Here is a 17,690-nt window from a genome sequence, read left to right on the forward strand (position 1 = left end):
TGCATTTACTCGAATGGTTGGAATCATTCCAAAAAAAAGAAAGTTTATTATCCATATAGATGTCAAAATCACTTCTGATTGCCAAAAATATCAAAATATTTACAAGATGCAAAAAGATTGAAATCTCAAACAACAACAAGCAATTTTCTGCGAAGTCCGATTAAGTTCGATGTTGCCATGGTTCCGAAACAAAAAGTAGTTTGTTATCTGATGAAATTAAACATGTAATAAGCTAATCAAAGATGGGGTATGTCAAAACAATTTTCGATTGCCAAACATAAGAAAATATTTACAAGATGCAAAGAGATTGAAATCTCAAACACAACAAGCAAATTTCGCCGAAGTCCGAGAAAGTTTGATGTTGCCATGATTCCGAAAAAAAGGAGTTTATTATCTATAAAAATTAACATAAAATAAGCTAATCTAAAATAATGTTGTCAAAATATTAACAAGATGCAAAAAGATTGAGCTCACAAACACAGGAAGCAATTTTTCACAATGTTGCATATCGAACACAAGTTCAGAAAATTGCACTGATTCAATGATTTTCTACCAATTTGAAGCACTAAAAAAATAAGCACTTTTCCAGGGCGTACAAACCCTGGAGAAATATTGGTAGCACCCTGCTTTGATTCGTCATACAACTAATCCCCAAAACCTCTCCATTTGCAAATTTCCATGCAGCAGCAGTTGAAGGAGTAATGATTTCAATCTGAAGCGAAGTACGAGAAAGTCTGGTTCAATAGAAAAAAGGCGCCACAGCCGCGTGTTTGGGCGTAACCTACATCAGCATACAGTATCTTTTAACCCAATGAAAACTTTTAAAACCAGATTTTTAAGGGAAAACAATATAAAAACGGACCAAAATGTTAAACGGTCTAAAGCGGATTTTACCTTAAAAACGGACTTTGGCAGGAAAAGCGGACCATTCCTGATATCGGCGAACCCTGCTTAAAAGTCTACAAATTCAAAAGAGACCCTTATGCTAAGCTTTATTTTAATAATTGGAAAGCAAAAAAAAAATAATTTATCATCCCAAAAAACAAAATTATTTAATGACAAAATGTCACTGAAAATTACATTTTTCATTGTCATGTCTAAATTTCAAAAAGAAATTTTGAAATTTTTGAAAAGATTTTTCAATTACCTTAGCAGCTCTTAAGTTCGGATCTTCTCGGTTCTTCAGTGCACCAGGTCCAAAACTAGGCAAACATGCTTGTACAACTGTAATTCGACCGCCAACTGGGGACTAAATTTTAAAATTAAGAAAAAACAAGTCATTTTTATTGAAAGGAAAATCATTTTTTATTGATGAAATTAAAAAAAACACACACCATTAGTTTGTATGCAGCTTGCAATGCAGCCCCAAGGCAATTGTTTATGTCGCCATTGTTTTCAAATCGTTTTGGAAGATCGGTTAATAAATCTGAAATTAACTGTAAAATAAAATGTCTGAACATTGAGCTGGCAAAGGAAACATAATTACTAACTGCATTACTACAAAAAATATACCAATATACAATGAGAATTAAGTATAACAACAAATGAAAAATAACTATCTAGATATACTTAAGGTTATATTAATTCCAATCAGAAAAATTCACCAAAAAGCATTGATGTGTCAAACTTTGACATTATGCAAAAGAAACTACATTCAAACTTCTAGCTAAGTGAGCACATTTGATTGGCTTCTACAAAATAACTTCTACAGCACAAGCCCTGATACGATGAACTGTGAATGATATATACAGTATAACCTCCATTAACCAAGCTTTGATTAACTGAGGTTTCTGTCAATCGATCCGATTATAAAGTCTATTTTAAAAAAATAAGGTAAATTTAATAACATTATGAATTTTTTATTTGAAAATAAAAATACTTTCTGGGAACTTGTGGTTTTAAATGCATCTTTCAATATTTAATCAGGCATTGTAACGAAAAAATCAATTGACTTTTCAAAATTACAACAAGTTATTCAAGTACTCAAAAGCACAATATAAGAATAGGGTATAATGAAAATGAATTATATGTATTATATTTTTTTTCATTACGAGAAAATCACAATTGAAATGATGCACAAAAAACCATAATAGAAGGTTCGCCAGGAAACCTGATAACCATTTAGAACAGAAGATATTCATTGGCACTGTAGAAAAATCATAAAAATAATCACTTTGCCAAAGAGAAAAAAATTTTTATGTCTCCATAATTGACTCAAACTTGTTTCACAACACTAAAGCTTTTGCACTTTAATAAAGGATTGTTCACTGCTAAAACTACTTCTTTACAAAGCAATCAAAGACCCTGTATTTTATCCACATATAGTAAAACCTGTCTACAACCAGGGGCGGCATTTCAGCATTTCGTTTGGGGGGTCGAGTTTCTTGAGCATGAATTTCCTCAGTACAGTATAAAATAAATATTGGTTAACGAAGGAATAATAAAATGGTTTTAATGTTAAGAATAATTAGGCTTGTTGAGAACAATTAAAATATTTGCGAACAAAGCTTCAAATTTATTTTGTGACAAGTTATCTCGCAAAATATTTCGGTACTAGTTTTTATTTTTTAGTAAAGTTTTAGTCTGATATTCTTGGGGTCAGGAAGAACAGAAAATTTTGGAACTATATTTATTCAATAGTGTTTTGCTTTATTTCCAGTGTAGCTAAAGATGAAGGTCTTGCTTGCCACATTTCTCTTCAAAAGTAATTCTCTAACCTCCTGAGACACAAAAGTCATCTTTAAAATGACTGACCAGATTGAAATAGACCAAAAACAATGGAAGCAAGAAAGTTATGTTAAAAAACACACTTCCTTCATATTTTTCTTTGAAATAACCAAGAAAGCTTTTTAAAATGGGCTAGTATTTATTTTGCGTCATTAAAAAGTATAGTCGTTATTCACAAAACAATTACTCTTCCCTCTTGCTATGAATTTTTCTTGTAAGTGTTGTGACGCAGCGAGGGGGGGTGAAAACACCCCCCAGAGACATTGGTTTTAACATAAACGCAAATTCTAATGCAGCAGTTTGTGCATAGGAAAGGGCTGTTTGATTTTTAAAAAAAATCCCCTTCAGAACATATTTTTCATCCAAAAAAAAAAAAAAAACCCTCTAGAAAATATACCTACAAAAAACCAAAAAATATACCTACCAAAATACCCTCCAGAAGGTATTTTTGATCAAAAGAACCACTCCAAAAAGTATTTTTCACCAAAAAAAAAACCCCTAGAAGGTATTTTTGATTTAAAAAAAACCTCCAGAAGGAATTTCTGGCTGCGCTAGTGTATAAGTGTAATATTTTCATTTTCGTTTTCAATAACCAACTTACAAAATATTGAATTTAAGACCAAAGAGAAATGTATCTCATCAAATCCTGCCTCAATTTCTTGAGAAATTGATTATTTTATTCAAAATATTAATTTAATAATTTGACTGCAACTTCATATGGGTTTTGTCACCTCTTCTACATTGGCATACAATAAAAACTTATAAAAGGTTCTGTCACAAAGTTCTACACTTGGTTCAAGTATGCATTAGTGCGAAAATTACAGAGTTTCAATTATCAATCCAATAATTGATATTGAAATTTTTATGATAGAGTGTAGCATTGTACACAAAACGCTCTGCAGGATATAAAGTAAACAAAAATTCAAACAAAGTCATACATATTAAAATAACATTAGATTTTCTATAATTGAGAAGATCACTTTCCAGTAATTCTTCCAGGGAGCTTTTATAGGTTTAACTCTTGAATACCATTTGTGTCACTCAGAGATTGTCAAGTAAAGAGCCTGAAGATATATTTGTTGATGTGAAAGTATCTTTTGATATGGGAAGTTTTTTAAAAAGAGCATATCTTTTCAAAAAGTTTCTATGAAAGAATATAATATATCGAGTTGCTAAAATGTGTTTCAAGTACAGGGAAACAATGAACACTTACTAGCTAAACATTAAGTTATAATATGAGCATTAAATTTACGTAAAATGATATGGAGTTTACGTGTCAAAATTGCGCAGTCTCAACACTGTCCGGACATCTCATACAAGATGCACCATCATAACATAGATTACACAATTTTTAAATATTTAATCCATATGAAAAGATTACTTCTTTAGTTAAGGCAAACCATTATTCTCAATCAGTTTTTTCTGTTCTGAAATTGCAGGCAAATGATTTTCTAAGTTATCTAAATTGAATTTACCCTTTTTTTTTTATTATTCTTAGTGAAAAATTTGGGGGTGCAACCGCCCCCTCTTGACCCCCCTATTTGCCGCCCCTGTCTACAACGATACTGTTGGGACCTAAAAAAATATTGTTATAGACAGTATGATGATTTATGCTGATATTTTGCTGGTACCAAGGAAAATATCGTTATAGATATGTTTATTGTTGTAGACAGTATTGTTATACACAGGTTTCACTGTACTCTGAAAAATAACATTACCTCCTTGTTTAAAATATTATTATAATAAAGAAATAGGAAGTAATTTCTCCAAAGATCATTGTATACCAACTTGCCAATTCAGGTACACCTCTAGTAGTGTTAAAAACGGTAGATTTTTATTACATGGTACATATAATACAGTCGGACCCCGATTTAACGAATTTCGCATTTTAAGAAATTTTTCTTTTTCCCCCCGACTAAAATAAATGCAAAAACCCCTATTCACAGAATGATAAACCACGAATTAACATACTATTTTAACAGCCGGGATAAAAAAATTTTTGTTACTTTGAATTAGGAAATATTGTTTTGTTTTCCAAATGATAAATTCATCTAGTGTGAAACAAAAAACGACTTTTCTTGTAATCAGTAATGTTTGAACGGCGAGTGGACAACCAATCATCAGCCATTCTGTAGCAGAAAGTGATATTGAAACTTTCATTAAAACTTACTTTTTCCAATGCTTTACACGGAATGGAAACTGAAAACATGCAGTAGGCTGTAAATGACACAGTATTTTCTTATCTCCATAAAGTTGAAAGAGATACTCTTTCAAGTCAAATATCAAGAAAATTGTCAAAATCTATTGCTCAGTACAACAAAATGTCAAATTAATTAGTGTGTAGTAAGCTGCGGAATGCTGAACAAAAAGAGTACACTTTCTAGTTATGGATATTTTAGAGCAGTTGCTTATTAGGGTTTTTAGATAAAGTGCCGTTTTTTAATTTTTTTAAGCACCCTGATATTACGAATAACCCCGATTTAACATATGAAAGTTTCGGTCCCAATGAATTCGTTAAATTGGGATCCGACTGTATAGACCAGCGGTTGACAACCCGTCAATCTCGAACCCACTTTCAGTCAATCATAACAATATTTTGGACCTTTTTCCTTGTCATTCATACACATTGTTTTCCAAAAAAAAAAGGGTTCAACTTCTGAATCAAAAATTACATTGAAAAATTTTCAAAACTTTTTATAATGGATACAAATACCAGTTTTCAATTTAAAAAAGATCCTAATGTCTTTTGTTTTTGAAAAAAAAAAGGTCTTATAATTCACTATGGATTTACTAATAAACCTAGATATATGTAGATGTCTAAAAATATTACCAATAAACTTAGATATACATAGATGTCTAAAAAATATTTAAGTAAGAAAACAATGGTTCTGAAGATGATTTTACATATTTTATTGAAAAAATTTAAAAACGCCCTATTCAAAGTCCTTCTTTAAATGTAAATCCATGATGAGAAATACTGTTTCCAAAATACAAAGCTTAAAAACTGCCTTAAATGCCTTAAAAATAATTAAAACTTCAGCTTTAGCATCAATTTAAAAAATTTCAAGTTTTGATGAAAAAGCACATAAGTTGGAGCTATATGTCAAACTTTTTTTTTCTTTCTGATTTCAGAAATTTTTTGTTATTTAAGTTTTTTCATGAAACGTCCTCGTTTGTTAAAAATGAGACAAAAATTTCATGAAAATCCCAACAGTAAGCACTGTGGAAATTACTGATCACGTGTACTTGCCCTCCTATTTCCAGCAAATTTGTTTTCTACTCTTCCACAGCAAGCCAAAATCTTAAGTCAAACTAGAAAAATATTTTATTAATTATAAAACAAACAATATATTTGTGTCCAAAATTGTTTTGATATGAGTTAAGTGTTCATATAACATCATTTTTACAATCTAAAGCAATTATTTAAGCAGCATCAAATTCAGCTTTGATAAGAGTGAACCTACAATTTGAAGTGATGCCGAGTCTGAGCTAGACCGTTTATGCCGAGTCTGAACTTAACCCTGTATGCAAGACTACTGCCCCCCTCCCCCATAAGTAAGTCTACGGCGTATACAGAAATGAGCCGCACAATGAATTTTCCTCCATGAAGCAACATGGGGGGAAAGGTTCATAGTGCAATGACCATGACGACCAGAAAGGGAAAAAGTGGAGTGAGAAAGCTATTTGGCCTTGACACACCGATTTTCGTTACATAGACTATGAAATCAAGCAGCACAATTGATACATTTCTAGAATCCAGCAGGACAAACAGCATTGTAGTATGCATCATGCATCCATGTCATCATCTGCCCATTCAGTTTTATCATTTGCTTTGCAATAACAAGATAAAACTAGCCACTCAATTTTAAGTCATATATCTCCAGTTCTCTCATTCTTGATAAAATATTGAACTCCATGATATAAAAAAATATCAGTAATTCCAAAAAAACTTACAGCTCTGCTTTCATGAAGGTTCACCAACAAGTTGTCTGGAGATGGAAGAAATACATCTATAAAAATAAAAATTTATAAACTTTTCAAAAAAGTTACATAAAAAAATCTACAAATAAAATCAAACATATTGAAATTTTCTGTATATCAAACTTTTAGAATATCCTATGCCCATTTCATAGAAAAACTCTATATATATAGAAAAAATCTGTACATTAAAATAGAGACTGCATAGTTGCCCCGATTTTCCTGATAAATTTTTTTTGTGCTGATTATTGAAAAAATCAATTTCAGGGCTCCTAACAGGTTTTCAGTTTGTCTCTACAGTAAGAGCAACATGAATTCTTTTAGAAAAAAGACAATAGGAAAACTTAATCTTAACTTTTAATGGTTAAAAATAGTGATGCACTAATTAATTGGCAGTAATCGGTAATTTGCCACATTGTTGATTATCTTATCAGCCAATCATAGCCAATTAATCAGTTGTAAAATCATTTTTATATTAAAGTTTCATATGCTTAGTACAAGCAAATATGCTGTGTTAATTTTAGACAGATTTTTCCTTTGTTAAATTGAAATCACTTTTGCTTAAAACAAGAGACTGATGAATGAGTTTATTACACATACCCATTAGTTTTGAACTCTAGCTGTTATGTACATATTTGATTCAAAATTTCAAATTATAATGGTAGGATTGTGAAAAACGTATACATATTTGCTTAGAAAAAAATATAAATGAAAAAAGAGGGGTTAAAGGGAAAATTGATAGATGCAGTTTTTAGTGCATTGAATAAACAGGAACATTTCTTTACTAAACTTTTTCAAAACTGGTTGTTCAAAAAGAAATTCAAATGTTTTTATTATTATTATTATTAATTTATATTTCTTTTTTTTTTCTTGGAATACAACCCTGATCAATGTAACCACTGCTTAGATAAATTGTTCTTCAAAAAGTTCCCAGTACTCAATATTTTTTCCTTGTGAATTCTTTTTAATTCTTAGCTTTCATATAATGTGATTCACACGTGAATTAGAAACAGTAACATAAAAAATTCACTTTAACGTTTTGGAAGTAATTACGACAAAGTGAAGATCTCTTCTATACATTGAAATTTCCATACATCAAACTTTTTTTCAGACATTTACTACTTCGATTATAAGGGGGTTTAACTGTATTCACATTTGAGTTATGTAAATGATATTATTTAAAATTCCAGCAAACATACCTTCAATATCAGAAACAACCAACATGTGTGGTTGATTTAAACCTTCACCTAAATTATAGAAATGAATGCTTCCATCAAAGGTCATAAATCCGACACGTGTTCGGGAATCCCCAGGCAATTCATCTATACTGTCTAGTAAAATTTTGCAAAATGTATGAAGATATCCTGAAAAAAGAGATGAAAATTAATTTCATAGTATTATAACCAACTCCCGATACCTCTATGCCTTACAATTCGAATGTTCCTTAATCTGGAAGTTTTTATTGGGTCCAATGAGAATGATATGAGAACTTCCCATAACTAGAACTACCAATAACTAGAAAGGTTTGCCACACAAAAAAAAATGCCACTTCTTTAAGAAAACACCCACAAACAAAGTTTTGAAATGGTATTGGATTTTTTTTTTCCTTTTTTTTTTTGCCATGTTTTAATTTTAAAAGATGCCAGCAAAACAATTAAAAAAAAAAACATTAAAAGTTATTTTAATACTTGAGTCATGTCAGTCACATAAGCATAAATTATCTTAAAGCTGTGTTATCTTATGGATGTTCATTTGCTCTTTCTTCTTGGAATGTAAAAATTATTTTTTGGAAATTTCGGAAAACATGTTTATAGCTCCAGATTCTCAAAAAATACACAATTTTCCAACAACTATTTTTGCAACACAATACAAGACTATTTCACTAATTTATTTTTTATGAAAGAATGTTATTTCTTTTCATTCTTGAAACTTAAGGTAAAAAACAAAAAGCTATATGACAACTTTTAAACTACTCTTTCAAAAATAATAAATGAAATTTCAACTATTCAGTGTAGAAAACTATGGAAGAAAAACAAATTTTTATTTTCAGAGTTATTTTTTAAAGATGCAATTTAAGACATCTATGGTAAGCAACAGCTGTCCTCAACCTAAACTTATCAGACCCAATTGGAATTAAGTTAGCAATTGTAATCAAAAGTAAAAAGTTAGAAGAAATGCTATGAAATTATGGCGTAAAAGAATAAATAATTAAATATTCTAGTAAAACACAAACTATTTTGTAGTTAAATTTCAGAGTTGCATTTTATTCATACAAAGGAAAAAATTATTTTGTACTTTAATAGAGAAAATGTGAAGATTATGTAGAAATGCCACATAATGAAAATGGGGAAATTTTCATCCTTAATTAAATAGTGAGTCAGATCCTACTAATTTTTAAAAACTGAAAATATAACTTCAGCTGTTTAACTGTACTTGCTTTTTTTTTTTTTTTTTTTTCTGTTTGTCAATACAGTCGACTCCGGTTAATAAGACCACATTGGGATGGGGCCATTTTGGTCCTAATAATAGGCTGATTCGATTAAGCAAACAATACCTGTATAGCTTAACCGAACATGCTATACACAAAACATTTTACTGCCCTTATGATTATTGTGAGCTCCATATGTACAGTAAGCATACAAAGAAGAAATATTGCTGTTTATGAAATTTTCCATCAAAAATTTAATTAAAGTAAAGCAAATAATCTTTTTCCACTCGTCCCAGATCAATACGGTTTTAGTTATTGTTGTTAATAATATGTTGCTAAGCAAAGTGAGAAAATGAATTTAATAAATCATTCATAGTGGCAGCTTTTTTTGGATATTATAAATTCACAATAAAAATATTTTAAAATTAAAAAAAACTGAAAAATGTTTGGTTTATGGAGAAGATTAAGTAATAAAAAGACAAACCTGTTTCAACTGCAACATGTGAAACATCTAATATGAACAAATAAACTGCAGGCTGGGGAGGCCTGAGCTGAAAATTGGAGGAAAACAATTAGTTAATGACAGCTTTTGATCTAATCTTGTAATCAAACACAGAAATTCAAATTTCAATTAGTCTGGATATCAAAATTTGTATATGAAAACTTAAAAAAAAAAAAAAAAAAATACTTTCAACTTTATATTGGTTCATTAAAGAGATAGCTATAAGTTAAGTAACAGCTTCTTTCAACCACAACTCATTAGGCCCAATTGCAATGAAATTAATGGTTGTATTTAAAAGTTCAAAGTTACATGTTGAAGTATTGTGAAGTTGTTTAAATAAACAATTTCAAAAACTGACACATCTTTACATTACATGCAGCACTAAACAGAGTAATAATGGTATAAATGAAAATTCAATAACATGAAACACATAAAACTTTCACATCAACTTCCATAAAGATACTCAACTTGGTACGGTCTACGAGACAAATGAAATATTTTTGCTATTCTTATGTATTGTAAGTTTTGCATTTGATTAACTTCAGGATGGTATTTAAACAAAAAGAATTTCCCTATAGGTAACCAGAAATACTTTTTACACTTGAACTAAATGTATATTACAGTGTTAGTAAGATTTTATAATATTGTTAATGATCCCTGCACAGCTTAATATGCCTTAATTGCCCTCTTAGTTATATAATTTTGAAACTGTGGTGTCATATACTGGCAGCTTCAAGTGCACTTTCCTGTAGAGCATAATTGCCATGAACAGCTTCTCTATGCTGTTACGATTTGCGCTGGGTGTTATGAGATTTGAACCTTTAAGTGACATTATGAGTCTCATTATCTTTAAGACTATCATCATATCTGTTGGTTAATAGAAGACATTTCATGAAGCAATAACTACTAAGGAACATTAATTTTAACAAAAAGCAACACAATTGTGAAAAATTGCGACAAAAATTTGTTACCATATAATCGGATGGAGCTATGAATTCAATAGTTGCATTCCTAATTTCAGGTCTACGGGATGGATCGCCATAGGCTCTTGTGGTTGGATCATAAAGAAATTCTTCAGGCACTGTTGTAAAAAAAAAATGAATATCAGTACTAACAAAATTAAAATGTAGAAACAGTTGTTTTAGCTTAAAGTAACCTTAGAATAGAAAATAGTTTAGGCTAAAAAGGATTTTAACCAAAATAAATAACAATATAAACAAACACAAAATGAAAATCGCACTGATGGACTAAACCAAAAACAATAATAATAATAATTAATAATATTCAAGTAATTACAGTTTACTATTCGTAAGCTTCAAACATATATAAATGTATACACATATGCATTCCTCGCTTTTAATTTAAATAAAAGACTGACAATTTGAACTAAACATTTTTACTGCATTCAAGCAGAAGGAAAGTTATATCACTTACAATCATTAACTCTAAAGCACAGATTACACTTCCACCTCCTTTGATCAATAAATGAGACAAATGGATTGATGTATGTTCTACAGTTCCTACATCGTACAATTGTATTACATTGTATGACAGGTAAAACCTATAATAAATAGAAAAGCATATGTTTATGTAGAAAATTTCACAGTATAATTCAAGCAAGTTTTTTTATTCTTCATTAAATCATTTAAACATCAAAATCAATTGCTAAATATGAGTCCTATCTAAAAGATATTTAATTTTTGTCCAGGAAAAAACAAAACCAATAAATAGAAAAAAAAATTAATATTTATACATTATGTATTTACAGTAGACCCTTGTTTTACGCGGTTTCGGTTATATGCAGTTTAAGATTTGACACCTTCATTTTATTTCACGCAGAGGAGTTTCGATTCTAGGTGGATGCAGCAATGAAAAGAGATAGAATTTTCCCCTCTTTAAAAATCCAAACTCCTGAGATTGCATATTACATGTAATAAACTGCATTTTGGCGTGCTAATAAGCGAGCTTGGACCACTAGAGACATTTCATGTGATTGCTTCAGAGCTCTTACCCGAAGTAAAATTAAACTCACAAATTCAGAACACACTGGAAGAAGAGCTTTTAGGAGTGACAGAGGAGGACAAAATCAACGAGCATCTAGACATCAATGACACACATCTGAAAACGTTCACAGTGAAAATTTTGAGCAATTTCTTGACAATGCTAATGATTTTTCTGATTTGTTAGTGAAAGATGATCTCTCCATTAGAAGTGTCGCGAGATACCATGAATGCGTCAATGTTCTGCAAAGAACTACAGCGGAAAATTCTTAATGACTGCCAAAATACTATCATAAACAGCTCCTTTTTATCAAGACTAAGTAAATTTATGTGTTCTTTACACTGTTGAGCATATACGTATCGATATAAGTACACATTAAACTTATGATATATATTTATCTATCACTAGCATGCAGTATATTTTTCATTTAGGGAACCTAACCCCTATTTTAACACTAGTATTAAGTCTCAATTTACGCGGTTTTGATTTATGCGGCATTTCCGTGGAACATAACCCCTGCGTAAAACAAGGGTCTATTGTATTTGAAAAACATAAATACAAATAAGTATTAACAATACACTATAACACAAGTATCATAATATATTGGTTAAGTTCTAAAATTCTCAAAACTTTCTAATGTTTTAAAGGAAAACATTTTTTTTTCAGCAATTTACTTAAAAGTCACTTTTGCAGCAATAACTTTTAGATAACTTTTTTTTAAGCAATAACTTTTGTTACAACTACAATAAAAACAAAATAAGCATCACTTACATCATTATCTCTGAATGGATGTATCAGAACTCCAAATGGTAATCTGGACTTTTGTAGAAGAGAACTAGTATCTGGTACTTTCGTTAACGTGCACCTAAATACCCTGCAATTTTAAATGTACAAAAAATTTCTTTAGTTGTACTTTAATGAAGTTTTGTAATAAAATACTATAATTGGTTTACATCACTCTTTTCAAGAAAAGAAAGGGGAAAAAACTTACTCAGGGCTGCAGTTTGGTCTTTCTGGTGCAAGAACTGGTTTTGGTGCTTCTAAAGGCATTGCAGGAAGGATATTGCGGTCTTGAAGAAGATTTATATTGTCATTACCCTAAAAAATTTAGCCTCTTAAATCTAAGTGCAATTGCTAACTTTTGCCAGATACTATTTTGAATTTTTCTTTACAAAACCACTTTGAAATTACAGCATTTAAATACATATTTACATGTAGGAAAAGAAATCCAATGACTATGTATGCATAGAATAATTTGTACATTCAGCACTTGCAACCAATGGAAAAAATGCAAGCATATGCTTTGATAAATAGTAGGATTTTTTGCTCAACAACCACAATATCTGGAATTCAACATCCACAAATTAGCATTTCTCCAACTTTTAGCAAGATTTTAGTGAATTAAATTTTACAGTACTGTCATTTATATTTGGTATTAACTTTCTTATCCCTTCAATATCTCATTTTAAAAATACTTTCTAAGCTGCATCAATTTTATTGTAATTCATTATTTTATTCAATGCCACTACATCAAAGGCCAAGCTTTTCAAACCCAAGTACCCCTATCATTAACTTTGAACCATAAAAATAACTTTTAACCATATTAATTCAAAGTTAACTGTTAAAGTTTAATTACACATGGGTAATTTAATTAAAAACACAAGAAATTCTATTTTGAATGATGTTTTATTACAAAATTACAATTAGGGGGCGCAACCATCAAAAAGGGGGGGGGGGTGATGGGAGGGTTCATATCGAGAATCAGGGGGTCATTTTACATAAGAATAAGCAAGAATGGTGTCAGATACATTTTAAGAGGGTTTTTTTTTTTTTTTTTACTGTGCAGTGTTATTTTTGTAGAACAAAGATTCAAATTCTGACAACAGTGATTGAAGTATCAAAATAATCTTAAAGAGGTGTATGCAATGAATTTTACTTACTAAAGATCTGTAATTTTAAAATGTACCCCAAAAATTCAAAAAATTAAAATTACCCAAAGCCGAGAAAAACTGCCAGTTACACTCATGCCAGCCATTTTCGCATGCAACTGAGGATCATATCCAGAAACTCCACCAACAGGACCTTCTGGCATACCACTTTGATATGGTGATTGCTGCTGTGGTGGTTGGTGTTGATACTGTTGTTGCTGCTGCTGCTGTTGCTGATACGGAGACCGAGGTGATTTATTGAACCTAGAATTTGGTGGCGGCTGCATAACACCAGGCTGATTAACCACTGGACTAGTATATTGAGAAGGCATTTGGTTATAGCCAACCTGCAAATTTTAGAAAAAAATATTAAAATTAAAAATGCAACACAAAAATATTTTTAAGAACCTATGAAAAAAAATAAATTTAAAAAAAAGATTATTTATAGGAGTAGATTTTAAAGCAATCGAGGCTACAAACAGTTGTATTGTTAAGCTTTTGTATCAGTCACAGCAGAAATAAATAATCTAATAACCAAATTTTTAGCAAAATATAGTTGCAATATTTAACAAAGCAATTCAAAATACAAGAAAACAAGGACTTATTTTTTTTTGTGTGTGGGGGGGGGGCTTGAAACAAAATTCATACTTTTACAAAAATTTCATGAAATTTTAAAAAATATTGTAAAGGTTTTGTTCCAAATGAATCTAGAAGTAGTTAAAAAACTAATTAGATCATACAAACTAAAAGTTCAAAACTAGTTTTTGAACTACTTTCTTTCTTATAACTGTTAAGTTAAATAACCCGATACATGTGAAAGAAAACCTTAATCAATTGTGAAAAAGGTAACCAAATACAGTAGCCCCTTGTTATGTCGCTCATTCAGATATATCGCTCTTTTCTTCTGTCTCCCGAAATATTAAAGCCTGAAAGAAACCTTACTTAAGTTTGAAACCATTCATGAAAACACATGGTATTACTCAGAAAAGGTCTTCTTCTTCTTGATTTTGTCAATGAGCAAAATGAAGATGCTTCTGTTCTCCTGGATTTGCTGGAAAAGCAGTGGCAATTCCTGTCATCCAAATATACATACCCACAGAATTTTTAGTTTAAGATATAGTTTGAAAACATTTTTTTTTTTTTTTTTTTGTATTAATACTAACGACATGAGTGAAAGACAGCAGGCAAGTGTCATACTGGCCCAAGAAGAATAAAACATATGTCCTTCTCTGACTACCTTTTAGTACAGAAAAGATTTGTGCTTGGGCACGCAAATAGAGAATTGCATGACCTGGACGGGCGAAAAAGTTTTTTGGAAACAATATGGTTACTTTTACATCCTTTCTACAGCAAATCGAAGAGATTAGAAAGTCTACTGGGAATAATAGGGAAGAGTTCATTGGAATGCTCACTCTTATCTTGCCGTAGCTAAGAAAGATCATCTTCATTCACCATTTGATGTTTTTACCTTTCTGATTTTGAAAATTTGCTTAAACTTCAATCTTGTTTAAATTTTAATATGTGTGATAGTACATTTCTGAATTACATCGAAACCATTTGAAAACTATGCCGAAAAGAACAAATGTTAATTTACTTGTATGTTGGATGGATAACTATTTTTAATGACTTTGTTTATATTGCGCTTTTCTATTTATTTATATTCTTTGTCCCCGAAAAGCGTGATATAACGACAGCAGTGGCGGCTCGTGGGCGGGGCCAGAGGAGGTCCGGGCCCCCTCACTTTTTTCAGACAATAATTTATAACTTTTTATTTATTTTCCTTTTTTGTGCGTATGTACTAGAAATTTTTAAAAAAAAATGAAATGTACCGTATTTTTTTTCCTACACTCCCTGGATTTTATCTGGTTTCTTTTCTTTTTTTTCCTCAACATCAAAGCATTGAACCTCAATATTTACAGCAGGATTTGATGAGACCGATACCCTGCCTGTATGTTGTTTATTTTACATAGCTTGAATGTTCTCGTTACACAATTCATGCTATGTAAAATAAACAACATACAATAAAGGAAGGAGCCTTCATTTGCACAAGATAAGACCGTTTGTTAATTTCTTGGCTCTTTGTCTTGAAGTAATTAGCATACTACAATGACGATTTTTAGAGTCATTATTTGTAGATTTTGTTTATTTATTTATCTGGAATATACCTTAAAAGTTTTTATTTCTTCACATTTTTAATTTAGTTGCTAAACTTGTCTGTAAAACCAAAACGTATCTGAGAAACACAATAGGGCAAAAGAGATTTTAATTCGAAAAAAAATATTGATGTCAAGGTAAATCTTAATTTCTTTCAAAATGAAATCTTGGAATTAAAAATTTTCAATAGTTACGGTTAATTTGTCAGCTAGTTACCCCCCCCCCCCTCCCCATCCTTTTTCTTCCTTTTTTTCATAAGTCTGTCTAAAAATAAAAGAGTCTCTCTTCGAATCCTCCTCTCCCCCCCCCCCCTTTCGCCAAAAAACACTACAGAAAATCTCAACTTTCATTTCTTCAATTTCGCAAAATTTCCAGGGAAAGTCTCTGAATACCTTACATTATTGCTTAAAACTGTGTTCAAAAATCGCTTAAAATTGCATTTTTAACTTCGAAAGGTTGCTGTCCCTAATGTAACCAAATATGGTCCTACAACCACGGCACCACTGTTGTGTGTTGTGTTGTAGGATGTACATGTGTGCATTTATCATTACAAGATTATTTTTTTATTCAAAACATGTCTTCCCATTGTTACACAGAAATTATTACTTATTTTAAATTACTGTTTATGTAGTTTTACAGAAAATGTGACAAGTTATCAATAATTTGAAGAAAATAAAAAGTTTGATTTTTTTTTTCTTTGTCTGCATAAAAATTCTGAATTTGGCCCATAAGTTCCGCCAGGTTCACATGCAGATGGGTACACCAGCATGTAAATCACTAAGAATTTTTTTACTAGTTTTTTTAATTTATTTATTTTTAGTTTTTTTTTTTTTTTTTTAAATTTGCTTATCTATTTTTATTTTATTTATTTTAAAGCAAATACTTGATAAAGTTAATTAATTTATAATTTTTACATATTTCTCTGGTCACAATATTTTTGCACTTTTGTAATTTGGTCTGGCTTAAAATAAAATTAATTTTACTCATTCAAATTTTTTGTTATTCAAGATTAAAAATAATAGTACTACTAAAAATATTCGATTAATATTGCTTTTTTAAAATTTATTTATTTATTTTGAAAAGCCAGGGGGTGAAAGTGCTTCTTTTGCAGCCCCTTACCGGTGCTGCAAGGGAGGCGTACTGCAGCTCCGGAAAGCGTACTGGACATGAAAGTGAGATTAAAAATTTTCATGATGTATTTTGTAGCTTTTCCCTATTTGATTAAATAAATTTTATTTGTGAAAGTCAGGGAGTGAAAGTGCACCACCCTGCTGGCAATCATGGACATAAACATGAGATTAATATTCTTCGTGATTTACTTATATTAAAGTAAGAAAAACAACGTTAAAAAAAGGACAAATTTGCCAATTACAGCAATTTTTAATGCTTTTTTTTAACGTTTTTCTTACTTTACTGTTCAGCACAAAGGTATTTATTTATCTTACTTATATTAGTTTAAGTATTTTGTAGCTTGTCCAGCGATTAAAAAAAATTTAATTTCATTAATTTAACACAAAAAAATAATTTTAAAAATTTTAAATTTTTTTTAAACAATTCAAAAACTGGGGGGGGGGGGCGAGTGACCCATGATCTGTCCTCCTCACTTTTTCAAGGCACGAGCCACCACTGAACGATGGATTACTGTATAGCTCAAGAACAGGTCAATAATGACCACATGGGCCTTAGGGGATAAGCATTTCAGCAGGTGAACTCTTCCTAGATTATTTTAACTGTAAGGACAAAATTAAAGAAAACTTTACAAAATTAAATTATGAAAATTTTATGCATTTATCTAGACAAACAGCAGCAAAACATAACATTTAAACAAAAACTAGATTTTTTTTTACTGCTGATTTAGAAAAATTATTTCCCTGTGATCAATGCACCATCTTTTTTTTTTTTAATACAGATTTTTAACTTTTTTAAATAAACAGAGCAAGCTTTTGATTAAATTTTACATTCTGAGCCCCCC

The 17,690-nt window shown here is 30.4% G+C and overlaps 1 protein-coding gene across 2 annotated transcripts in view; it reads right to left on the reverse strand.

Annotated features, from left to right (window-relative positions):
- LOC129235106 (protein transport protein Sec24A-like) overlaps positions 1-17,690 on the reverse strand; it is a 57,584-nt gene that overhangs the window by 19,329 nt on the left and 20,565 nt on the right. For both annotated transcript variants that reach the window (XM_054868792.1, XM_054868791.1), the window contains 10 exons: positions 13,630-13,911; positions 12,628-12,734; positions 12,408-12,510; positions 11,070-11,196; positions 10,607-10,716; positions 9,618-9,684; positions 7,905-8,069; positions 6,682-6,737; positions 1,335-1,436; positions 1,148-1,249 (listed from right to left, as the gene is read on the reverse strand). In XM_054868792.1, coding sequence (XP_054724767.1) covers positions 1,148-1,249; positions 1,335-1,436; positions 6,682-6,737; positions 7,905-8,069; positions 9,618-9,684; positions 10,607-10,716; positions 11,070-11,196; positions 12,408-12,510; positions 12,628-12,734; positions 13,630-13,911 — 1,221 coding nt within the window. The remainder of the gene's footprint in view (positions 1-1,147; positions 1,250-1,334; positions 1,437-6,681; positions 6,738-7,904; positions 8,070-9,617; positions 9,685-10,606; positions 10,717-11,069; positions 11,197-12,407; positions 12,511-12,627; positions 12,735-13,629; positions 13,912-17,690) is intronic.

Source organism: Uloborus diversus, chromosome 2 (genome assembly GCF_026930045.1).
Source record: "Uloborus diversus isolate 005 chromosome 2, Udiv.v.3.1, whole genome shotgun sequence".
Lineage (NCBI taxonomy): Eukaryota > Metazoa > Arthropoda > Arachnida > Araneae > Uloboridae > Uloborus > Uloborus diversus.